Below are 27255 nucleotides of genomic sequence, written 5' to 3' on the forward strand. Positions count from 1 at the left end.
TGAAAGTATGATAAACATCTGTATTTCAGGACCACATATTGTGTGTCATGTTACACAATCCATGACAACTAAAGATATAGCAACATTTTTTGTTTGCTGCATACAGCATTGCGTGTTATCATACAAAACATAACCAAACTAAGTTTAAAATCCAAAACTATGTCCATTATTTCTACACAGGTCATCATCCATATGGTCCCAGAGCAAAACACATTATTTTCCACATTAGCAGAACCGAAGAGCAGTGTGATTTCACCACAACGAATGGCAAATTTATGTAACCAGATATGTGACAAACCATCTTCCCACCTTAGACATTTAAATTGAATTTAAAGAGATAGTTCACATGCAAAAAATATATATTTTGTGATTATTTATCCAAATTCCAAATTCATTCCAAATCTATGTGCAAAAAAATATATTTATTTCAGAGAATAACAACTTAAATGTTGTGCCTTTGCTTTAACAAATCTATCATATGACTTAAATATAGCACATAATTCATTCTGACTAGTTCTTTTTTGGAGCTTGACAGATGTGTTGCGGTGTTGTGTTGTGGGTTGTGTTCCACAGAAAAAAAAAAATACATTAACAGGCTTGGAACGACAGGAGGATGATTAAATAATGACAAAATGTCAATTTACGAGTGAACTATTCCTTTAAGGCCAGGAATATGTCTGTTCAGCCTTCATTGTCCTGTCCAGTTGTCTTTAATTCAGTCCGGCATTTTGTTTTCTGGAATTCCGATTGTTTATTCATTAATTTCGCCGTTTGTGCGATCTTTGTGATGGATGTTGTTGGATACATCTTCAGAGTCAGAAACTAAAAGGTCATGGTAATTTGAAGTGCTGCAAAACGGACGTCAATTCACCTATTATTCGTGTCCATGGAGACAGAGCTTAGAAGAACGTCTCTCTGCACAGAGGACATGTGGATTTGTTGCTAGATGTGAACCATTTATACTGTGGAATGAAAGAAAATGGAAACAACCAGTCAATGAGGAACGAGAAACGCACAAGAACATTCAAGGCTGCACATTTTGCTGATTCTGAAATATCTGCAGAAATGGAGTAATAAATGGAGACGGATTGAGAACTTCACTGCGGAGGAGAAATGATTCGATTTCGAGAGCATTGGTGACCTTCTATAGGGGTTTAAACCTCTGATATTGGTGAAGCAGTATCAGTTTTTTTACATTTTAAGAAAACTGAGCCCATTTACTTTCAGAATACAGTTGAATCTCCTGTTTGACTAAGAAATACGCAAGTCAGATTACAGAAGTAAAATGGGTTTCATGTTCACCTGCATATATTCTAGATAGTGATGTAAATTAAATTCGTAGAACAACATTAAATGCTCTAACTACTCTTACTACTCTCAGTGTTTAAAGACATTCATCTAAAAATAACTACAATGGAAGAGCAAGAGATGGTGTATTCAGCACTCACCAGACAGGCAGAGTGGAACTTCTTTTTGCAGGTACGGCAAGCTTTCTTTGGCAGCGAGTAATTGGATCCATGAATGACAGAGAAGCAGATCATACAGTCCTCCACCCCCTCAAAACGCTTGTCAACATTGTTCTTCCACAGCGACAGACCCTCCAGGATACTGCCATTCTATCAAACACATCACATCATCTAAATTACTTTGGGCATTTTCCGTTATTTTTCATATATTAAACACTATTGGACTGTTGCTCTAATAAACCAGTCCAACTTGGCCAATTCCAACCTAAATAGATAAGGTAAGATTTACAGAGGCTTCAAAAAGTATTTGGACACTTAAAGACATATTTACAACTTTAACAAAAAAAAAAATATTGTGACTTAGACGTCCTTTTTGTACTTTTGGGGAAGTTATTTTAGTTTCTCTGTAAAAGCACTGCCTTGTAGTATGACAGTGCCAGTTGTTTTTGTTTTGTTTTTTACAAGATTTTCAGAAGTTGTCAAATTAGGAAACTGAAGGGAAAATTTAGCATGAAGTAGGAATATTTATAGGTGAAACACAATATCCTGAGATAATAATAATTCATTAATTTTTTTGTTAAATTTCGCAAATGTTTCTCGATTTTTTTCTACACCATGTTCAAATATTTGGGGTCATTATAATTTCTTTTTTAAAAATTGTATGTATTAAATTGATTAAAAATATATATATTTGCTGTTGTTTTGAACCTTCTATTTAAACGATACTGATTTTTTTAAAGGGACTCTGTGTAGGAAATACCCCCATCTAGTGGTTAAATAGTATTTTGCATTCAAACGAATTTTGCTCTCCAGCGCCTCGCTTTTTCAAGTGCGTATTGCATCTACGGTTGCCGTTATGTACCAAAAATGCTATGACAGGATGTCTTGTAGTAACACTTCATCGAGTTTTTCTCCGGGTGAACAGGTTTGTAACTTAAAAAAAAAAACAGCAACTTATGTGTTAACTTATGTGTACAATTTATGTGTCTAGCTGTATAAATTAATTTTAATTCTCTGTACAATCTTATCCACATAGCAAAATCACAATTTTAGCTAATTGATCATTTATATATAAAAAAAAGCTACAGAAAATCTTACAGAGAGCAATATTTTCTTCAATATTTTCTTACAATCATTATCTCTATATTCTTACTGAATTTATAGGTTATAAAGAATTAACTTACAAACCTTGTTTTTAGCACCTTCCTTCACAATAGCTGCGAGTAAAGTAGTCAATAGCTGCTATTCATCAAAGACCTTGTTTAACTTTTTTACCTATAAATGTTATACTGTCTATATAATAAAGTAGCCTACACAACCAAGCAATGACACAAAAATTAAGTCAGACTGTAACATTGACTAACCTGTCGAGGAGAAAGCAGGCAACTTCAGCGTCTCTTCTGAAATCTTTCTGCTGCATTAGCTATTTCCACGGTTGAAAACGCTATCCCGATATTTAAGGCCATTGCACACTGAGTACGAAATTTTCGTATGCGTATTTTCCTGTACGTCAGCCTAAAAATTCGTCACGCATAGAAACCTTGCACACCGAGTCCGTTGCGTATTTATTAAACCTTTGCGGGAAAAAACGCAAAAATACCAAATGGATTCGTCAAGCAGTGAGGATGATTTTTGCCCTCTCTCATATTGAAAAGAGAAGAAGTAGAAAATATCCACCCAATCCTGAAATTGCGCCGAGAGGAAGGAGTTCATTATCAAGAAGTTGCGAATTTATCCTGAGCGATTCAAAATTTACCTCAGAATGTCAGCGGGACAGTTTGATGCTTTGCTAGCGATTCTGGAGCCACATATTAAAAACAAGACCACCAATTTCCGTGAACCAATCGATTCTGAACGGAGACTGGCAGTGTGTCTGGTATGGACCAGGTATGGACACACACAAACACACACACACCCGCGCGCGGCCCTGTGGAAGCGCTGGGCAGACAGAAAAGCTAGGCTGTTATTGTGTATGTATTGTGTATATTGTGCCCAAATAATACATTAGTTATCGAATAGGCTGCTCAATCACACTTTATTCGATCCTAAATTTCAATCTGATTGAAAGGGGAGGTTTATTAATTTCATAATCCAATATAGAGAAGAGAACATAAACACTTGATCGAATTGAAAACCGAAACTGAAAGCATAATGTTCAATGATTTGAGGACGAGCTCCCCCGGCCCTGAATTGTCAAAAGACCTCTCAAAATGCTGGCTCTGGATGCGAAAAACGCAGAAAATCGAACCATATCCGATTAATTTTATGACGGAAAAATGAATGGCCTTGTTTTTTGCAATCTCCGGTCACGTTTCCTTTTCGTTCAAGTCTGGCCTTTTTTTGCGAGGAGGATGCATTCTCCTGTGACTCGGCATATGGTCCGCAATTACAAATAATAGAGCAAAAGAGCAATCAGCAATCATAGGAGTGCAATGCAGCCGTTTAAACTTGCAGGGAATGCGCCTCTCAATGTGACGTGACGATGGCTCTGAGTCTGAACGAAAACGCGTTGTGGAAACGCGTTTGGCTGGTGGTACTTTTTGACCCTCTCTGCTATTATAGTTTTCAAGATGGCGGAACGGACATGGAAGCCTCCGTGAACCTACCCGTCCCATGTACATAAAGATAATAAATTCTTCATTTACGAGGATAAGTCAGATCATTTGCAGAGGTATTTGTACACCATTGAGGACATATTTATGAATAAAAATATTGATTTCAGATAATAAAATACCTAAAAATCTACACAGAGTCCCTTTAAGTAGCATTCAAATAGCAAAAACGTTTTTTTAATTTGTAATAATATTTCACAATATTACTGTTTTTACTATATTTTTTATCAAATAAATGCAACCTTGAAAAAAAATGTCAATGGTAGTCTATAAATCTTTTTGATTACACTAAATGCTATTACCGTTTTTATTAAAAAGTTTATACAGAGAACATTTATACTTCCTGTACCTGGTGTGTGAGGTACGTGCTGAGCTGAAGCATCCAATTGCGCCACTGCTGAACGGCCACACCCACTCTCCGCCCACTCTCCACTGAGATAGACCCGAGGGGATAATTCTGAGGCAGCTGAATCACCAGCTCGATGAAGATATCGTCAACAGAGTAAGTAGCGATCACCTCCCGCGTGGCGGAACGCGCTTTCACCTGTGAACACAAAACACATTAAATCACAATGCAAAAAAACACGTTCTTTTCCTAAACTAAATATTCCACCCTGGCTTACCATCATGTTCTCAAAAGTCTGGGTGCTGGACTGCACAGAGGCGATCTCCTGCGCTGACAAGAGGCCGCTGACGTACTTGCTGGTGAATTTATCCACCGTGCTGAAGACACGTTTCTCTTGGCTGTTCCACCACAGACGGACCATTGCGGGCAAGTCCTTCAGCGCACCATAGTACACGGAGCACGCCAGATGGGGAACCTCAAACTGCAGACCTTTTGTTTCTACAACACACACACTTAGTGAGATGATCTCAGATATGAGAGAAATGCATACATGTTATAAATCATTGGATGTCAACTGATCTGTTGGTCTGTTCTGATCAGGTCGCAGGTTGCAGGCTGTGTTGGTATTGTTGAAGGGATACTCCACCCAAAAATGAAAATCTGCAAACCTAATGTAAACCTAAATGATGACAGAATTTTCATTTTTGGGTGGAGTATCCCTTTAAAATAAAAATGAAAACTTTCAAATAAACTATAAAATAAAAATGAAATTATTTAAATAAATAATATTAACAAACAATAAAATATGTATGCCTAGTAACAATACTACATAAATACATTTATTTTTTTAATTCATCATTTAAATAAAATAATTTTCATTCATATATTTATTACATTTTAATTTTTGATTTTTTGAAAATGTTTGTTTGCAATAAATAATTTTAGCAGTGAGAATCACAGTTATTAATGATCTGCAACATACTCTGAGGGGAGAGAGACAAAGTCTCAGTGAAGAAGGTTTTTGGTTCTTTGCTTGAGGGTTCTGCTGGCTGTCCGGGCACCGATAGGTTCTCTGGCATCAAACGGAACAGGTGGAGCAGTAGTTTATGAAGAGAACGTGTCTTTTTCAGGTGCAGAGAATATTGAGCTCGCAGCTGAAACACAAAGATAGATGTTTTCACTATGTCTTTTGCATAGTGAAAACTTTGGCCTTTCTTCACATTTACACAGGATCAGAAAGGACATGGGAGATGAAACTGTGACATTATGACTCAATATTTCTGTCACAATGATATGGGCATGTCTGAATGTCAATTTAACCTCTAAAATGTCTGTGTTTAGAACTTTATCAGAAAGGATGAGGCAATGATTGACAGCTTTACAAAGCATTATCACCGATAATTAACTCACATGAGATGAAGAAGCCTTGAAGAAGGTAAAAAGGAGTTTCCAGGACAGAAGATATCCCAGAATGCAGCAGTGCTCCATGCTGAGGGCCTGTACCACTGCAAACTCACCCACTTGGACACCACCTAGAATATTCTCCAGTAGCTCTTCTGTGGCAGAAAGGATGTTCATCAACGCTGCTGGAGGAGACCTACAGGAAGTGCACACAGTAAGTCGCCCAGATGTGGTACATGGGCAACCATAAAACTTGTGGCTAGATGATTACATGACAATTAATAATAAATAAATATTAATAATAATATAAAACATAAATTTACAGTGAAACAGTAAAAGGACATTATTACCAGAGGGCACATATGATTATACTTTATATAAAGATTTTTTTTATTATTATTATTGTACATTAGGGTGTTTTGTTTTATTTAGATATTTGCATTGCATTATTTTAGATATTGTACATGTTAGTTGATACAATAAATAAATAATGCAATTATAAACAATTTATAATAAATAACTAATTTTTAATAAATATATTATATTTATACAATTATAATAAATAACTAATTAAAAATAACTAATTTTAATTAAATAATTTCTTAAATAATAATATTAATATGGATGGATAGATGTCAAAATATCAAATCAAATGGCATATATTTAGCATTAAATGTGCAAAGACTTTTGGGGGCCACTGTGTGTGTGTGTGTGGTTCAGGTAAACCCTGTTTGAATATTGGATATGGTATGTGGCAGAACGTTTTCTGTGATGGGTAGGTTTAGGGTTAGAATATACAGATTGTACAGTACAAAAAAAATCATTATGTCTATGGAAAGTCCCCCTAAAAAATGAAAAAATGAAATGTGCATGTGTTATGTGTGTGAAAGTGCTTTGTCATGTGTCTTACAAGCATGGTTCTTCTCCATCTTCGTCCTCAGATTTAGCGCTGGCACTCTCGCTGTCACTCTCTGGCAACAAAGGCATCACCCTGTAAGACCCGAACACATCAGTAAAATTTCTCCTGAGACGACTTGACGTCATCGCTGAGGCTCTTTCAAAGGCTTGTAATGGACATAGCATTACAGCAACAGCACAGAAAAGAGATCTCAGCTAACCCCCTGGAATATAAAACTGCTTCTCTCCCAGAGGCTTGCGCTCTCAATGAAGCATATTTAATTAAAGCCAAAGCGTAACGCATTGTGGATTAAACTTTTTCCGTACAATATGACCTTAAGGCTATGCAAAAACTGCCCGACCCTTGGAGTATTCATTTCAATTACATTTACAATTATGTTCTCGACTGACACTATCCCACCAAAGCAACTTACAGGAAAGTCCATTATAGCGTTTCAGCAGACGCGGCAGAACAGGTAGAAAACAAAGATAATGTCTAGGTGGTAAGACACATACTGACTCCTTAATGCGGTATTCTACACTTAGCATTTTATTTTTTGCCCTAAAGTCCAATTATAATGCTAAACAAGTTTTCTTGCAGCAGAAACAGTTGTTATTTAGTTTAACATGACTCTTTAGTATTAAACAGGTTGTTTTTTCTACTGTACCTTTAAGGTCATATGTTAATGTGCTCATAGTTGCTGATCATGTAAAAGTATATCTATGTATTATGTTGAACTAAAAGTAAGTCTAAAAGTCTTAAGTTAAAGAAGGTAAAAGAGTCTGTACTTGTGAAGGATGTGGTAGACAGCGAGCTGTAACGGGCGGGCTTTGAAGAGCAGCAGGGGCGAGAGAGTATTCAGCAGGGTCTGGAGGGGCTCTGGCAGACTGCTCCTCTGGTCGGCTACAAACCGAGGTGGAAGTTTATTCTGAGTGAGCAGCTCCACGGGGATGTAGGTAAGAGCCTCACCCATCGCCCCCAAAACCGGCAGGGGGAACAAAGGGTCATCCGGCTCTGTAAAGTCCGCTGAGACAAAAGACAAGTCTGTTAACCAAAAGACATCATGTTTCCATTATATATCGAAAATGTAATTACACTGTAAAAAAAGAGTGTATAGAAAAATAAACAAAAATTATGAAAAAATGAGAAGAAAAGTGATTTGTAAGTTACCTTACCATCAACTGTATTGGGAAAAACTGTAATTGGTTTATTATAACATTATATACAATTTTATTGTAAAATACTGTCAAATGTATGCCTTTTGTGAGTAGAAACTATGAATAACCATTATAACTTACGATGAAAAACTTTAGGAAATTAATACTTTATCATTTTATGAAATATGAAATTTGCAGTTATAGGTTGTAAAATATACTAATATGCCATCCTGTAATACCAGAAAGTTGTCACCATATTTTTCATACTGCAACATAACAATTTTTTTTTTATCGTAAATTTAACAGGAAATTTTTACAGTGATCGCATGCTGTGCCTTAGCTGTTAGACAGTTAAATCTTCTCAGAAAAGTTGCACCTTTATATGTTTTCAGTATGTTTGAGATGGCATGTCTGAAATATTAACATTTCCAGTCAAAAGTTTGAGTTTGATCTGTTTTCAACGTTGAATCAAACCAGCATATTAGAATGATTTTAAGGATCATGTGACTGAAGACACTTAAGATATAAAATAATTAAATCAAATTAAATTATATGTCAAATTAAAATAATTGTACAATATTAATGCTTTTACAAACTATGAAACTGAATAGTAGTGTAAATATAAAAAAAGTAATTTAACTACAAACCAAACATTTTCTTGTTTAACCACAAAAGTTCCCGTTAAGGTGACTCACTGGGGATCTTAATAAGCAGTGGGAGCAGAAGGTTGTGAATTCCCTCCAAAAAGAACTCCTTCCACTCTGAGGTCAGCTCTGGAAGAAGTTGCTCCACACCAGCGGGGGGCGATGTGAAAAACTCACTCAGCCTCACAATCAGCTCACAGTTTGCACACACAAACAGCTGAACCCATGGATTCCAGAATACAGCTGTGTTCTCACTGCTAGTCTGTGAAAAAGACACAAACGACATTTGCTTGGATTGTCATCCATATGCATAACAGATTAGGCATGAATATTTATAAGATCAGCCATAAAACATCTCAGATCTTATTTACACCTTCAAATAAGTGTTAAAATAAGATCTGTTGAAAATGCAGATTTGATTTTTCACTGGGGTAGAAATAATTGGAAGGAACAGAGAGTGTGACACTTTGAGTCTGTATATTTCATAACAGCAGTGAATGAAGATGGAAAGAGAAATATCACCTCAAGCCATGCCAGCATTGAGCAAAGCAGGAAATCCCAATGAGTGTTTCCAAAGACTGTGGGAGAATGATCCACCATCCAGCACAGGAAGTGCATCATTTCTACTGCCAATGAGAGCCCTGCAGCGGAAACCTTTCCAAGGTCACTGCAAATGGACATAGAGAAAGGAGAATAGATTATTAGACCCTGCGTTATATGAATCAATGGATATAAAACAAGACTGTAAAAACAATGAACTTGAATACGTTTTGGCCTTTATTTTATACTTATACTTTATTACTTTTTAATTTAAAATTAAGAGATATAAAGACGGGATAGGAAATATGTTTTGTTGATTTGTTTTTTGTTTTTTTCTAAAAGCATTCTAAGCCAAATGTTTATTCAAGTTGCTTCACATTTTTGATGACAGCTATTATTTTTCATTACGAATAAACTTAATATATTTAATTCATTTTATATTTATTTAATATTTTGCATTCTTTATATTGAAAGATTTAAGAGGATAGGAAATCATTTTTTCTGTTTTTCAGTATTTGTTTCATGTTATTTCTCAAAGCATTGTAAGATTTTTTTATATATTATTAATATTATGTATCATTTCAAGTTGCATGACATTCTTGATACATCTAAAATGGTTATGGTAGCTGTTTTTATTATTGCTAATTTTTTTTTCTTCTACTTAAAAGATATAGTAAAGAGGGTAGTTAATATTTTTTGTTGATTTTTCTGTTTTTGCATTGTTATTTTTCTGAAAGCATTATGAGAAAAAATAAATAATATTTGATACATTTTACATTTTATGATGCATTATTTAAAGGAGCCATGACATATTTTGACATATACTAGGAAGTCTTTGAACAATTAAAACATCCTGCAAATTTCATAGCTTAAAGTGCCTATAAACGAGGAGCATTATTCAATGAGTTGATGTAATTTCCACTGAAACAGGAAGACAGGGCGGGACATAATGGAATAGCTCCTCCCCCATTCTAAAATAGCCAGTAGCATTTTGTTTATATCACAGCTCGGCCAGAGCTGTTGAGTTTGGCAAATCTGCAGTTTCCTCCTAATCTCTAACCATTTCTCCTCCTAATCTCCTCCATATTGCTTCTGTGGAGAATTCAAATTGGTCCGTTACGTTTTCTGGTTTGCGCCGACTAGTGCACATGATCTGCTTCATGCTATCATGTTTCTGGACCGAGCAGACTGTGCGAGCTGAGGCAGTTTGCGTGACACTGGAGTTTGCGTGACACTAAATTTAAAACAGACTTCATTCGGTCCGCTGTAAAGCATATTTCGGTGTCTGAATAGTAAATGTGTGAACAAGTGACTGATTTTAGCTGCAGCTTCAGGATCTATTTATAATTTAGAGGGCAGGAAGCTTCAGATTCTAGAGAGCATTTGATTGGACAGAAAATCTGATGAGAAGCTTAAGTGATGTCATCAAAATCATTGATCCATATTAGTGGAAGTGAGAGGCTAAGTTTTTAATGGTTATTGCTTATATCTTCTAAATGAGAATGTTGTCATTATTTTAGACCACTCTAGCTTATAGATAACAGTAAGGCTAACAAATTCATACTAAGAGCCAAAAACTACATCTTTAAATGATTTCATGGACACAATTTCCTCCTCATTATAAATAAAGAATTTATCTAATCAAGCTCCAAAAACAGCTTGTTTTGATATTGGGTAACCTGTGACGTCACAAGTGTGTAAATACATTTGCCTCTAGAGCAAGAAATAGTTTTAGATAATCGCACTATAGGCTGGGTGTATATTTGTTTTTGAGCAATAACCTTCATAACATTATAAGTGAACCTCAAGGAACATATTAAATAAATAAATAAAAAATAAAAATCCATGTCAAGACCCCTTTAAAGATATATATTTGTATTACTCCAGGAAAGATTAAATAAAGTTGGCAAATAAAAAGAAAGTCTTGAATCCTGCATCACACATGAGTATCACAGCCACAGCTCCGACATAATAAATATGACTGCCATTGGGGTCATCCTCATTACAGAGATACACATAGCTGAGGCATGGATTCACCTGTTGAAGAGAAACCACTCCTCTCTACTGTTCCTCCATTCTGCAATAGTGTCAACGACAGCCAGCAAGATCTCTTCCTCCACATCCGTGTCGGCCTGTAGACAGCAGAGCAGCACGGCAAGACAGCCTCGCACACCTACACACACACACATTATTTTTTCACATCAGTTAAGAGAGTGAGATTGGTGTTGTTCAGCCTATGTGACTCATCATGTGCAGTATGGATATGATCTGTATCTCACTATCGATGCAATCCTGCTCTCCATCCTGCCAGTTAAGGAGCTCTGCGACACACAAGGCGATGAGGGATTCTCTCTCTTCACTGGCTAGAAATGGACACAGCGCCTGCACCGTACTCACACTGTGTTCTGAGAGGGGAAAGAAACTGACACACACAAACAAGCCACAGAGTTATCAGGAACATCACATCCTGGCTGGGCTGACATTTCTCACCAAAACACTGTGGTAATGCCTGGCCAGCAGTAATCATTCCTTTGAGTCCAGAGGAGAGTCACATTCATACATTTCTCACATCAGCGTATGCTGTTTAACACATTACTGCAGCTGCAGCAGCCTAAAGAAACTACTAGTATTGTCCCAGAGGCCAGTCTGCTATTACAGTTACAGACTGTACGATTTTTTTTTTAAAGGAGTTATTACTTTTATTCAGCAAGGATCCAAGAAATTGACCAAAGAGTTTAGCTTTGGTTATGTTAAACAGCGCAACTTTCAACATTGATAATAATAAAAAATGTCTTTTTTATTATTAAGCACAAAATCAGCATATTAGAATGATTTGTTATATTTATTAAATGTATTGTTAGGAGGAAAACCCTTTGAGATGTGATATCGAGAAGATCACAAGAAAAAAATACATACATACTAACAAAACAAAGACAAAAGCTCTCCATCACGCCAAAACCACTCATATATTAGAATGATTTCTGAATAACGATGCTGAAAATTCAGCTTTCTGTCACAGGAATAAATTACATTTTAAATAATATGTCACAATATTACTGTTTTTATTGTCTTTTTGGTCAAATAAATGCAGCCTTGGTGAGCATAAGAGACTTCTTTCAAAACAAAGAAAATGTCTTACCTTTCTACATTGCTGTATAAGCCCTTGATGTCACTTGGATCCATTTCGCTGTTCTGCATATATTTTGCCAGAGATAGTGACCAGAGAGAGCCTTCTTCTTGTGACCTGTGATTAAAAAAGGATAAAAGGGTCTAAAACTTTGCTTCTAAAAAAAATAAAAATAAATACAAAATATTTAAACAAAATCTAGGCCATTGCTAATGAAAATTCACATTTCTGAAAGAAAAAAAATACACATGAATGAGCACACCTTGTGAAAAGCATGTCTATGAGAGTAGTTTTGATCAGGCTGTTGTTGAGGATTCTCTGCTCTAAACTCCAGGACTGCAGCAGTTTATGATATTCAGACACCATGAGGGGTGAGAGCTCCATTTCTTCACACCACTGAAGTCCATAGAAAATCTCTGAAACTACACAATACAAATATTTGTAAAAAAAAACGTTTACATGAATTCTTCAGTCCAAAAATGTTTCAGTTGTAAAATAGTCTAAATATTTTACCAGATTAAAAAAGAAAGACAGACTTTTATTCAGCAAGGATGCATTAAGTCAGCATATTAAAATTATTTCTAAAGGATCATGCGACACTGAAGACTGGAGTAATGAAGCTGAAAATTCAGCTTTGCATAGCCGAAATTACATTTTTAAAATATATTCAATTTTATAATTGTAATAATATATTACAATATGTTCTTGTTTTACTGTATTCAATTTTAACATTTATATATATATATATTATTATTTTACAAAAACAATGAAGAGCTAGACATAAATGAGTCTCACCTATGTGTTTGAGATCAGGAATTTCAGAGAAGTCTGCCTCCACCTGCAGGTCCTCAGGTGAAGCTGCAATGAGGATGATTCTGCCCAGTAATGCACTTACACACAGGTGCGTGGGAAGCCGGTTAGACGCCCTGAACTTCCACACGTCCATGCAGAGTTTTTCACCAGTGACTCTCAGACGACCACACAGCAGAGGGTGTCTCACCCACTGCAGAGATGCACAAAGACGGTTACATAAAAAAATATCTCCTATACTTCAATTATTTCCTCTCAAAATGTGTCAATGTCATTTGAGGACCTGAGGGGGCAGTGCCCGTCTAATGCGGCTCCACTCCTCTTCAGTAGGAGCAAGACAGCAAATAAACTGAGACAGAAGACAGCTTGTCTTCTGGGCCGAGGAGATGGTCTGAACCAGACTCTCTACAGCTTGCACCAGAACCTGCAGGCTGACATCAATAATAGAAGAGATTTAGACAAGCTAACTTTTTAAAAAACAAAAAAGCAACAGCCTTTAGTTTAGAGAAAGCACATTCATCTAAAAATGTTTAGAAAAGGCCAAACCTTTTGACAGTCAGTGGTGTGGTGAGCAACTGACTCTTAACCCAGAGAGCAATGTTGTGAAGGAAGGTACCCTTTGTGACCCCTGCGCCCAGGTGAGTGATCAATGATTGAATACCGGCAGTGTAGGCGTGCTGAAGCTTCAGAAGAAGAGCATCTACCGGAAAACACCACACATGCATTTAAAAGAAATGTGCACAAATGAGGAGACAACATTGTGTGATATTTTCAGCTGTTTTTTCACATAAACTTCAATTAACGCTTTCTTCAGTCTTCACCTGAGAGGCGGGTGATGGTTTGGTCTTGTGCACAAAGCTGAAACACAGTCATAAGCAGCTCCTCTGCAGACGCCAGCAGCAGGCAGCCCTTAACTGAAGAAAAGAAGGTGGCTGCCACATCAGAGATGAAAGTGACCAGCGGCTCCATGTTTCCGGCGTCAGACATGCCCTTTGCTTCTGACAGGGTGGCGTGAAGCTTGTCAATGATCTGCTCGACATGCACCTTACCAATAAGGGGCTCTGCAGAGAGAGCGTGAAAGAGTATTATTTTCTCTGAAGAAACCAACCTGTTGAAACGTCTTTTTATTCAGAAAGGATGCTATGAATAGATAAAGAAATGACAGTAAAGACATTTATAATTTTACAAAATATTTCTATTTCAAATCAATTATTATATCCTCGAAAAACTGTACACAAAATGTATTCTAGCCCATATAAGCGATACTTGATAAAAGGATCATGTAAAACTGAGGAATGGAATAATCAAGTATTTCTATATTACTGTAATATTACTGTTTTACTGAATTGTTTTTGTTTAAATATATGCAGCCTTGGTGAGCATAAGGACTATTCATATTTAAAAATATTACCAAACCCAAACTTCTGTTTCTAGTAAATAAGTAAATAAAGGTCAATTTTGTCTTTAACTCCAAAATGTGGTAGATCAGGACACAGTTGTTGAGTATTAATGATATAAATACTTGCCATTATTGTGCTGCTGTGACAAAGCGAGGCTGATGAGAGGCCAGCCATATACATGATGGGATGATGAAGAAGGAGATCCATGCAGACCCATCACACACAGCTCTCCAGCCAGACAAACCAACCTCTCCCCTAACACGTGACCCCTCAGCCAGCCAATACACACCTCCAAACGGACAGGGTCCGCACATGCCTGGTGTCATGAAAGGCAAGAAATTATTTAGCACATTATATATATATATATATATATATATATATATATATAAACACTGTTAAATGTAAAGCTAAATGTAACCTACCATAATTGAAAACACCCTTTAATAAAAACACGTACCTTTTCAATAAGTTGAAGAGTCACGTTCCAATTCAAATCCTTCTGTTATGAAGAGACAAATAATTGATTATTGATGTTGCATATGTAAAAATGTCTCTTGATTGTAAATGTGAAGAAAAAGCTTAGCATTTAATTAAAAATATTTGGGGACAGTAACTTTTTTTTACGTTTTTGAACTCTCCAATGCTCACCCAAGGCTGTACTTATTTGAATATTATTAAAAATATTATTAAAATAACTGAAAACAGTCTGAATTCTTGGATGCAGAGAATATATTGAATATAAAAATATTTTGTAACCTTACTGTCCCTTTTGGTCAATTTAATGAATTCCAACTGGGAAACAAATTATTGCTTTATTTTTAAATCTTACTGACCCCAAACTTTTCAACAGCAATGTAAGTGTTTTTTTTTTGTTTTTTAGCAAAATAAACATACATTTCTAAAAATAAGTATGGTAAAGCAGAAAGAAAGCCATATTTGTTAAGCTCTTTGTATAAATGTTATATTATATTATCCCTGTAGCATCCCAATGTAGGTCTCTTACACTGATGTGGTTGAGGATCAGGATCTTGTCATCACTGGAGCTGCTGCAGCACTGCAGGGAACTGAAAATCATGTCCACCAGGAAGTCAGTGTCCTTCCTGCCGTCCTGCTTTAACCATAAAGCCACTCTCTGCAGGAGGAAGCGGACAGCTGCATTCTCAGCAAGTGGCCTGAGCTCCGGCCCCATTTCAGGCTTCATTTCCTCTGGCCTCAGCAGCACCTGGAACACCTTAGGGCTCGGGAACGCCCCGAGCAGCTGAGACAAAAACCGCAGGTGCCTTTCCGACTCTCGTTCACTCACGTACACCATGTTGAGCTCCGCCAGCTGGCACACCAAATCCAGCAGGTGTCCATTTCTCAAGGGACGGTCTTGTTCCTCCACTGCTGGAGCTTCCATCGGAGGTTCCTCCCCTTGGCCTCTTTCTTCCTGGTCTGTGATGCAAATTTTCACAGTTTTCTTCTTGGTGTGTTTACTGGCACTGTTCGGGTTATGCATAATCTGCAGGAGCGATGCAATGCCCTCAAGGGCAGTTCGCTCGGCCTCCTCGCAGTCCACGCAAGTTGTGCACAAACGACCCAGACCCTCCCAGAAGTCTGACAGCAGTCTTTGAAAGGTGGAAGCCTCTTTTCCAGAAATCCGCTTTTCCCAGGAAAGCAGCATGTCTGAGACCTGAGGAAACAGAGGACCCGTCTGCAGCGATGGGTTTCTCAGAGCTCTGTCAATCAGTGGCAGGAGCTGTGGAGAGACAGATCAATGCATGAGACATCAGCATGTTTAGAGACATCTTTTGCTTGTGACCCACAGACCTGTTCTGAGATCAGCATGTTCTGGATGCTTTTCTGCTCCTGCTCGTCTCCGGCATGCTGCAGGATGATAAACCGCAGACACTCCATCGTGGCAAAAATGATGGCTGCACTCTCTGAGGGACTGGACGTGGCACGCTCACTGGACAATCTGGACCAAACATACCAGCATAAATAAAAACTGAGTGTAATTATAATCCAAAGCATAATAATTCATGCTATCTATACTACACCATCCTGTTTAATACTAAGGGTCATGGGAGGATATGTAATTGAAGCAGGCAATTCTGCTGCAATGACATGACTACATGAATGTATGACTATGCAAACAAGAATTTGACATTTTTTACCCCTGAATGACGGATGTGAGGAATGTTCTAGAGAACTCCAGGTCGGGCTGTGTGACCTCTGCTGGCAGTTTGCTTATAAATGGCAGCAGGTTTGGATGCAGAGATGTTGCAAGACCTCGACCTCCTTCGTTAAGAAGCACCCAGAGCTTCGGCATCACGCCTTTCCTGGCACTGACATGCGTCCAACAGTTCTGCACAGAGTTCACACGATGGCAATGAATTTGAATCAACACTGGCAATAGACAACAGATAATGGTGCAATACAATTTCTATTCGAATGCAAAAGATTAACACATTGATTTTAGAATGAATGTAGGTTCATGATAGAGCTTTAAAATGCGAGATTTGTCAATCATATTATACATTATTTTTTTAGATTTAAAAAATACAATTTTTATACAAAAATTGATTTACACCGTTCAAAAGTTTGGGGTTCGTAAGATTTATCATATGCTCACCAGGGCTGCATTTATTTGGTAGGGGGAAAAGAAGTTTCAAACGTAAAATTACTTTTATTCCTGGTATGGCAAAGTTGAATTTTCAGCATAATTTCTCCAGTCTTCAATGTCACATGGTCCTTCAGAAATCATTCTAATATGCTGATTTGCTGCTCAAGAAACATGTCTTAATATAATCCATGTTGAAGTAGGTTGGGCTGCTTGATATTTGGGATTGCTATTTTTTCAGGGTTCTTTGAAGAATAGAAAGATTCAAAATAACAGCATTTATTTTGTAACATTTTAATTGTCTTTACTGTCATTTTTGACCAAATTAATGCATCACAGTTGAATAAGTTAATTTCTATATTTCTTTATTAATATCTCTTTTTAAAAACTTACTAACCCCGCACTTTTGAATGGTAGTGTATATAATATTTTTTATTATACGAGTCTCACATCAACGCAGGACAGAATATGGAGGACCGCCTCCCACAAAGGAGGCAGCACCATCGGGTCTGTGTCATCGATTGACAACAGCACAGCAGAACACGCTCGGGCCGCTTCTGCCTGGATCAGCTGGGGTGTTTGTTCACACATGGAGGCAATGAGCTCAAAGTATGCCCCTCGAACCTAGAACAATATGAATCCCGTTAAAACATCTGATGTGAATCATAAAGAAAACAGCTAACAAATAGCACAAAACAATAATTAAAGGCAATAATTCACATAAATTATTTGGTATATCTATCAAAATAACATTTTACTCTTCATTTTTTTATCCTCAATGAAAGCAAAATAGTGTGTGCATCTATTTTAACAACCATTAAGATAATATTTGTTGTTTAAAGGGTTAGTTCACCCAAAAATGAAAATTCTGTCAGTATTTACTCACCCTCATGTTGTTCCAAACCTCTATGCGTTTATTTGTTCTGCTATACACAAAGGAAGATATTTGGAAGAATGTTTTAATCAAACAGATCTCATTCCCCATCGACTACCATAGTAGGAAAAAATACATACTTTGGTAGTCAATGGGGAATGAGATCTGTTTGATTAAAACATTCTTCCAAATATCTTCCATTGTGTTCAGCAGAACAAATAAACGCATAGAGGTTTGGAACAACATGAGGGTGAGTAAATACTGACAGAATTTTCATTTTTGGGTGAACTTACCCTTTAATGTACGACTATGTTGAGGGGGATTTTGTGTGAGTGTTAAGTATCATAAGTAAACAACAAAATGTCTTGTCACTTGTTGTTTGTCATGGTCAAAGCTGTTTAAGATACACCCTACACTGCTTACTTGTGGGCTCTTGTGTTTGCTGTACTTCCAGAATTTGCCTTGTGTGATGAGTTGGATCAGCCGCTCCTTTAGCAGCTCTCTGTCCTGCTCAGGTAAAACACTCAGAAGTCTCTTCAGGGCCAGCAGAGAACTGGTCAACAGACGGATGTACTTGGCCTCTCGCTCCTCCTCTGGCACACTCCTGCACAAAAAAACAACAACACTGAAATTACATATTTAAACATAATTAACCTTTATATTCAACATATAAACTAAAACTATTATTATCTGTCAGCCACACACAGCGTATAATTTTTTAAATATCATAAAATGACCAAAAAAGCAACACCGACCACTTTCACATCAGGTTATTTCAGTACATATCATACACTTACTGCGGGTCACTGAGAGTGTTAGCTGTTTCTTTCAGCAAATTGTCTTGGAGTACCTGAGAATCACAGAGGATGTATGTAAAAACTGTAGCTTAGCAATGTACAAGACAGTACAAGAATAACAAATTCTGCAGGTTGTCATTTTGTCTCACTATGAGCCTAAAGATGAGCTTTATCTTACATTCAGGACTTCATCTTTACAGAAGCTGATGGCCTCTGGTTGTTTATTCAGGGGAAATGCAGCCTGGAAAGCAGAGCTAGCGGCGGAGGCTGCAGGAGAGTATGTGTCACACTGAGAGATGAGCCAGTGACCCATAATGCTCTTCAGGTAGGGGGCCAGATTCCTCTTCACTTTTAAAATCAGCTGCTCAAATGCCTGCTGTGTGGCCTCTCGCACACGGCGGTCATGGTCCTGATTAAATTATATAATAATAATAATAATAATAAATACATATGTTCAGCAAACAGAGGAACAAAGAAAAAAAATGGCTGCCTCTAAATACAGCGGGGTCCAAAAATCGGAGACAAGCAAGTTTCTAATGCATTTTTATTTAATACAAAATTTTTTATTCAATTATGTACTTAACATTATAATTTACACAAATATAAAAAATATATATATACTACAAATAAAATAATCTAAATAAACTAAATATATATTTACACATATATAACAACAGCCTTGTCATTGTTCTCTTACCAATGATATTCGGCAGTATATCCGAGGCCAATATGGGAGGACACCTTTTACAACATCAGGCTGACGCTCTTGACACATTGCTCCAAACTCCTGTACTGCCTGAAATACACATTTACCAGCATTTATGAGCCATTCAGTTTCTAAATCAGTGAAAATAAATGTTTATATAAATTGATATTGGAAAACAATATGTTGTGACATTCTTTCTTTCACTACATGACATGTAACCTTGTCACAGTCTTCAACCTTTAACCTGTAAAGGTGCAGTAAAAGCATTTTCTGAGAAACGCTCTTGAAAGTAGATCAGACTGAGCACCATAAACACTTGTAGCCACAATCAGCAGTAGTGGGGGATGTGATTGTGCGCGTGAAAAAAGCAAGACATTCTAAGACCCAGTATAAAGCACTTTTTACTTTTTAAACACCTGAATCAGCCATTTACTACACTAAATAAAATCCCACTCAAACTTTTACAATAGGAATAGGCAACATAGAATGTTTTTGTGTTTTGGTAAACTGCACATCATATTCTGGCTACACAGATAAAACAACCTAAGAACCACTTACTGTATAAATTATTTTAATGCTTTTTACGGATTAGAAAATGAAGACTACACAATCTTATTGATGAATAAATTATATTAACTGAAACTACACAGAAAGGGAGCAGAGAATGTGACCGATCGAGCTTTGTGTGCTCTTTATATGCATAAATGACCTTTTACATATAAATGACCTCTTACGTACATCCAATTACAAATTTAGCGCTGTAGGCTATATGATGCACACTTTTTTGCCTACAGTGAGAGTGAGACAGTGAGAGGTAACAGGCAATGAAAATATGTGTGGGAGACCCTGACAGTGCTTAGTGGTCTTACTGATCAAACAATGATCAAACATTTGCTCTCTAGGCAATATTTATTTGTGACACTAGATTGTGAAACACTGCTCCAAACAATCATATCAAATGATACCTTCAATTTTGTGACTGCATCTCTCTTGGACAATTTCCGTAGAACCATGCGAAAGTCTGCATCAACTAGATTGTCTATCTCCTCAGCCCCCTGTACTGCAGGTACATATCCTGGATCATTGGAGGTTGAGACACCGAATCCCACAAACCCAGGTACAACACCACTCTCCCTGGCCAACAGATCAGCAGCTCTGCCACTGCTGGATGGCTGAAAAAGAGAAAACACAGGGCTGTCATTAAACATTCAAGACCATTTCATATCTAGATGACTACGGCCCAATGGTATAGTAGTCAGATGATAATAGGATAATACTCATTGCCTGTACAGAATAAAATAGCACCTTATTTATCACCTTTATCGTGATTGTCATGTGCCTATACAGCACATTGCTCAGCCCCAAGGGACTGTTTTATGAATAAATAATGAACTAGAACTTATCAACTAACTTAAATCCAGAAAGATCCTAGGTTTTTAATTGTTTTATTTTAATGGGAACTAACTAACTTTCTGCCTGTTTACACGACAAACACGTGACGTCAGGACTACAAGAACACAGGTTTACATATCAGACACGACAACAAAAATCTTACCCAATCTAATGTTTCATAAACACTACTTTTATACAGTAAGATAAAGCAAGTACATAATAGCGATTTGTGTTAGCGAGCTAGTTTGTCATGCTGTCACAGTTTACAACATTGGCCTGTAATTCAGTCAATTGCACTGACTTTAGAAAATTTCAGCGAGTTGACTTTTAGTAAGAAAATATTAGTAATTGAATGACTTTCATTTGTCTTACTCGAACATTTCCTTTCGTTCTCTGTTTATTTTTTCCACCCATTCTCGTGTCGGTTGAGCTTCTGCTTCTCCGACTTCAGTACAGTACAGTCACACTAGGCGCGCTGTTATGAGGTCACGCATACGCAGTTTGCGTGCGTCCAAAATACTGTTGGCTGCGCACGTGAAGTGAGCTGTGATCAATAACGACAGGTATTTCTGTTTTTCTACATGGATAGTGTTTTATTATGTATACATATGGAATTCCTTTTTATTCTCCACATTTATAATAGTTTTACTGACAGATATTTGATTTGAAAAATAGCTTGTTCCACACGTTCGTGGCTCTTGTGCTTTAAAACTTATAATGTTAGTATTTATGTTGATGTGTTGGGGGTTTAAAGGGAAGGATGAGCGTGGACGTGGAGCGTGTGTTGATCCAGCTCCAGGATGAGAGCGGTGAGGTGCTCGGATCCCCCTTCGATGTGCCGCTGGACATCAGCCCAGACAAACTACAACTGGTCTGCAACGCACTGTTACAGAAGGTAGGAATGATGGACTGGAGTATTTGCTTCAAACATCTCAATGAACTTACACTTTTGAATTGTAGAGTATACCTGTCCTGTATGCGCAGTATAGTGTAATCTATAAAGTATAACAACACTTGTATATCCTAATGTGTTAAACATGTTCATTTTGTATGTGTGTATTTGACAAAACATGTGATAGTAGTGTGGCATACTTAATCTAAAACTATTTTAATTTTTCCTATTTTTGCATAGTAATACTTATACTCTTTGAACTATCGGGGTGAATTTGCAAAAAACTAAAAGTTAATTGTAATGTAAACAAGTAAAGGAAACCGTAACCAGCACGTAAAATGTACTTTGCATTTTAAAGTTGGCATTAAATGGAAGTTGTGATTGTCTATTTTTCCTAATGTGATGTATATCTGGCTTGTTGGGAGGGCGGGACTTGATTTTGTTTATCGGGAATTGATTGGATGTTTGTGGTTTGCTATTGCTTTGATGTCATGTGAGTTGCTCCGCCCTCACGCCAGTAAACAGGTCATAAAAACCTGCATTTCTAAAAAATCATTTTCATGGAGTAATCATTTTATAATAAATATAATATTGTCAGCTACCCGATTAAAATCAACAAATCATTGTTAAATAACCATCCTTTTGCACAGTGTATACTATTCTGTACAATAAAATGGAGTTATGTATAGCTCTTGCCTAAAAACATTTTGTTGCATTACATTGGATGACGAGAGGCTGGTTATGAATGATGCAGCTTTTATCATTTCATAACCTCTACCTTTTTGTCTGTTTAGGAGGAGCCTGTGCCATTCCTGTTCTTTGTTAAGGATGCAGAGGTGGTGTCGTCCCTGGGCACTTGTGTGCAGACGATGGGCCTGGAGACTGAGCAGGTGCTGCCAGTTGTGTACCAGCCGCAGGCCGTATTCCGTGTACGGGCCGTGGCTCGATGCACCAGCTCTTTGGAGGGCCACACAGAGGCCGTCATCTCTGTGGCATTTAGCCCCACGGGAAAGTAAGTAGATTAAACAGTAATATTAAACGCCAATTTATATAAAGACAGATAAATATACAACACATCAGACTGTATGTATCCAGATAAAGCTTTTTTTTTTAATTTTGTGGTTATTCAGATATCTGGCCAGTGGATCCGGAGACACGACAGTGAGGTTCTGGGATCTGAGTACAGAAACACCACACCACACTGCTAGGGGTCAGTTCATCATGTAACCTTTAGCTGTTACTAAATACTGTCCTCCTGGAAGTTAAACCAATCATCTGACTATCTTCTGTCTATCATGTTTTATAAGGCCACACACACTGGGTTTTATCCATTGCCTGGTCTCCAGATGGCAAGAAATTAGCATCAGGGTGCAAAAACAGTCAGGTGAGCATGTCGTGTTCATTTTAAAGGGGCACTTGGCAACTATCCACACAGGGAGCTCGATGAGAAAACATGCGATAACAGAAGTGAAAATCAGCGAAGAAATTACTAGAGTTGCCAAATGCCCCTTTAAGTCACTGAAATTCAAAGGAAGTTATTTAGGTTTAAGATATTGTTTTGTATCTGATGTGTTTTTTGCAGATCATCTTGTGGGATCCGATCACAGGAAGTCAGATTGGAAAGACCTTAACGGGACATACAAAGTGGATCACCTGGCTATCCTGGGAACCTCTCCACCTGTGAGTTTTGAAAAATCGTTTAGGACTTGTAATTAGCGGCCGGACGATATTTGGATATTTTGTTTAAAATCTGCATCAGCCGATAAGATCAGGATGTGAAGAGAGTTTCAGCCACAATAACAAAAAGTGTTTTTGAAAAAAGCCTACCCTACCTTTAATTAAACATCTCTGTTTAACAGTTCTGTCTAATAAATTATTATAAGAAATTTAACTGTATGCATAATTGAAAGGAAAACACTAATACACTATCATCTACCTTCAATATTGGGCAAACGGCAAATATGCATTTATATCATTTAAAAGGCCTTTGAATATTTTGGCAAATCCAGCTTTGAGATTTTGTGAGGTGTGCTTTTGTATTTCATATTTATTTTCAAATAATTCATGCTAATTTCAGATATTGTTATGCATGTTTTTTTTTAATATCTTTTAAATGAAATAGAATGATATCGGCCACTACTTGTAATCAAAGTATTAATACATGTGTATGTTTACCTTATTTTAGCTCTACAGTTAATTAATTCAAATTTATTATAAATGATAATAATGTATTTTTATCATTTGATTATGTTTTAAAATGATTCAGTTATTGCTTATTATTTAAGAGTTGTTTAATTCACTTATTATTCAGAAAATGTCATAACAAATTTGATCAAATTTCACTCCATCACAGAAACCCAGAGTGTCGGTATTTGGCTAGCTCCAGTAAAGACTGTACGATTCGGATATGGGATACGGTTTTGGGCCGTTGTGATAAGATCCTGACCAGCCACACGCAGTCTGTGACGTGTGTAAAATGGGGAGGTGATGGTCTCCTGTACTCCTCATCTCAGGACAGAACCATTAAAGTCTGGAGAGCCAAAGATGTAAGATGTTTCCACTCATAATGGATCAAATATAACTTAAAGCCATGTTTACTAGGGATTTTGTCTGAATTATGGTGTGAATATCCACTCTCACCTTTGCCGCAGGGAGTTCAGTGTCGTACATTGCAAGGTCACGCTCACTGGGTCAACACGTTGGCCCTCAGCACCGACTATGTTCTGCGCACAGGAGCGTTCGAGCCAGCTACCGCAACCATAAACCCTCAAGATCTCACTGGATCATGTAGGTTTCAGCATACCAATGGATTTATTATTGTACTCTGCTGTGCAAAAGTTTGGGGTTGGTATGATTTTTTAGAACGTTTCTGAATGATGTACACCAAGGCTGCATTTATGTTGTGAAATATTATTATTTAAAATTACCGTTTTCTATTTTAATGTATTTTAAAATGTGATTTATTCAGTGTCACATGATCCTTCAGAAATCATAATGTGCTGATTTGGTGTTCAAGAAACATTTCTTGTTAACATTGTAAATGCATTTACTGTCACTTTAGATCAATTTAATGCGTCCTTACTGATTAAAGTTTTTATATTATTATTTTATTTTATTTTTTTTATCGTACTAAGCCCAAACTTTTGACTGGTAGTGAATGTAGTATAAATAATTTTGTAAATATAAACCAATGTTCCGCAGTGGACGAAATCAAGGAAAAGGCTCTGAAGCGCTACAATAACGTCAGAGTGAGTGAGACCAGTCTATATACAGTATTGAATTGTGAGAGATGGGATCTCTATGTATAGAAAAAAACTAACCATTCGGTCTTCTAAAGGGTGAAGGTCATGAGAGGCTGGTGTCAGGATCAGACGACTTCACAATGTTCTTATGGAACCCAGCAGAGGAGAAGAAGCCAGTGGCCCGTTTAACGGGTCACCAAGCGCTGGTCAATGAGGTGCTATTCTCCCCGAACACACGATTGATCGCCAGCGCCTCCTTTGATAAGTCTATAAAAATCTGGGATGGAAAGACAGGAAAGTAAGTAGGGTGGTCAAAGATCCCTGATTGATTTGAGACTTTGGCATACTGCTATATTTATATTAGAACTGCAGTATTTTTTTATTAATACTAATATAATTATATACAGTTGTATTTAAAGTTTGTGCATAGACTAGTATTCGAATATTATATATGCCCTGAATGACTTAGAAGTGTGTGATTTCGGATGCAGCCTTTGTAAATGGATTCATGGTGGCACAGAACCATCGTGTACTTCCAGTCGTGTACACTAGGAGGCACTCAGATCACGTCAGCAAATTACAGCATATTTTGCTTGTTTGCACATAGCAACAGCACAGCCAGTATATACAGTGCACAGACAAATCGTTTTGTTTTATCTGACCCTGTGATAGTCTGTTAACTTTAAGATCTTTTTTTTTATGTTTTCCAGGTACCTGACCTCCCTTCGCGGTCATGTCGGGCCAGTGTACCAGGTGGCGTGGTCTGCAGACAGCCGTCTGTTGGTCAGCGGCAGCAGCGACAGCACTCTGAAGGTGTGGGACATCAAGACGGGCAAACTGAACGCTGATCTGCCTGGCCACGCTGATGAGGTAAAACAGTGAATGGATTTTGTTCAGAGGGTAGAGTACACAAGGACCACGGATTTAGAACTACTTTAATTCAGGACACCCACATCAGTGTTATTTTAGTATTATTTAATATACTATTATAGGATTTTAAAGAGTATTTTTAATTTAGCTTTTATTTTTATATTTTCAGTTTTCATTTTAATTTCAGTTTTAGTAAGTTTGTTATACTTTTGTCATTTTAATTCATTTTATTTATTTTTGTATAGCTCTATTTTTTTTTAAATTTCAGTTTTGAATTCTTCAACTTAATTATTTAAGTTATTCACAAGGCAAAATTTCTCATTTTCATTTAGGTTTTTCTTTATTTAAATTATTTTGAATCCTTTTAGTTAACCTAACAAAACCGGGTTTTTTTTTGTTTGTTTGTTTGTTTGTTTTCCCTAAAACTAGTTTATAATTAATATAAAATATTAGGATTCTCACAGTAGTTTACAACTTGAAAACACTAGGGACATTTGAATGAAATGTAAAAGTAGAGTAAGATAAAAAAAAACATTTTTTCTTTGTGTATAGGCCTACATTTTTGTTATCTAGTGTATGAATTGTTTTTTTTTTAGCTATATCTTAATAAACAGTTTACAGTAATTTCCCACATCTAGAAATTATTTTATTTTGGGTCTCTTAGCAGTCACCTAGCAACTACCCAGAACACCCTAGCGACCGCATAACGTGCCAAAAACTCTGAATACCTTAACAGCCTAGCAATGCCTTGGCAACAACCACGCTTGTGTTAGAGCTCCATGTTATGCATGGACAAACACCACTCATCTATTTTCTTTTATTGCCCAGGTTTTTGCGGTTGACTGGAGTCCCGATGGACAGAGAGTGGCCAGCGGTGGGAAAGACAAGTGTTTAAGAATGTAAGTGACTCCTATATCGTGCACAGATTATTTATTTCCATGCCCGCACAATACTGTACGTGACACTACCTGGAAGGAACACTTGGCATGTCTTATCTTCTTTTCTCCATTAGATGGAGGAAGTAACCCGGAGGAACCAGCAGCCCAAGGCTCTGCACGCAACAGCCAATCAGGCGTCTCGAAGCATCACCCCCACAGGACAGTGAACAGCAAGTGTTGGAGCACTAAGCCTTAGCCTATTTGTCCAACGAAACCACTTCGACAGCATCACAATAGCAGACTTGTAATGCTCTCTGATGTTGTCGGGCCAGATATCTGGAAGATACGCCCGATACACCACTCAAATGAGCAACTGCCCTGTGGAAGTGCAGACGATCTGACCCAGTCTAATCTGTGTAATCTTTCTCACACACATTCTTTGTAATTAACTTAATCCCTAATGCTGTGATACAGGCGGCATTAACCTGGTCTGTTCCAGTGCCGAGAGATAACCAGCATCGTCACAGTGGACCGCACTACGTCAGCAGAGACGTTTTCTCATTAAACAAGCAGTAAAAGGAAATTTATGGGGTCTGTGTTT

The 27255-nt window shown here is 37.2% G+C and overlaps 2 protein-coding genes across 4 annotated transcripts; one reads left to right on the forward strand and one right to left on the reverse strand.

Moving 5' to 3' along the window:
* On the reverse strand, window positions 1–21297 carry ltn1 (listerin E3 ubiquitin protein ligase 1). Of its 3 annotated transcripts, none has more exons than XM_089126491.1 (30): window positions 21145–21297; window positions 20346–20552; window positions 19372–19470; window positions 18853–19083; window positions 18675–18727; window positions 18301–18481; window positions 17454–17627; window positions 16558–16748; window positions 16211–16358; window positions 15405–16139; window positions 14859–14897; window positions 14528–14717; window positions 13823–14062; window positions 13548–13701; window positions 13285–13432; window positions 12987–13194; window positions 12454–12613; window positions 12204–12308; window positions 11344–11486; window positions 11102–11237; window positions 9047–9191; window positions 8576–8786; window positions 7512–7767; window positions 6736–6816; window positions 5835–6021; window positions 5407–5578; window positions 4702–4922; window positions 4428–4622; window positions 1449–1616; window positions 1–962 (listed from the first exon to the last, which is right to left on the reverse strand). In XM_089126491.1, the coding sequence occupies exons 1-30, from the start codon at window positions 21184–21186 to the stop codon at window positions 900–902; spliced, it is 5283 nt and encodes a 1760-aa protein (XP_088982617.1). In that variant the 5' UTR covers window positions 21187–21297; the 3' UTR covers window positions 1–899. The 3 variants fall into 3 exon arrangements, with proteins under 3 accessions (XP_088982617.1, XP_039533536.2, XP_088982616.1); XM_039677602.2 differs by having other exon boundaries at window positions 7512–7749; window positions 14859–14900; XM_089126490.1 differs by having other exon boundaries at window positions 14859–14900.
* Window positions 21208–27246, forward strand: nle1 (notchless homolog 1 (Drosophila)). The gene is made up of 13 exons (XM_039677604.2): window positions 21208–21335; window positions 21527–21667; window positions 22459–22676; window positions 22795–22874; window positions 22972–23048; window positions 23247–23344; window positions 24018–24210; window positions 24316–24451; window positions 24866–24912; window positions 25002–25204; window positions 25617–25776; window positions 26605–26675; window positions 26789–27246. Exons 2-13 carry the CDS (start codon window positions 21533–21535, stop codon window positions 26799–26801), a joined length of 1431 nt encoding a protein of 476 aa, XP_039533538.1. The 5' UTR covers window positions 21208–21335; window positions 21527–21532; the 3' UTR covers window positions 26802–27246.
* Window positions 27247–27255: the final 9 nt, after the last annotated feature.

This window comes from Pimephales promelas, chromosome 23, assembly GCF_988280905.1.
Source record: "Pimephales promelas chromosome 23, fPimPro1.hap1.1, whole genome shotgun sequence".
NCBI classification, from domain to species: Eukaryota; Metazoa; Chordata; class Actinopteri; order Cypriniformes; family Leuciscidae; genus Pimephales; species Pimephales promelas.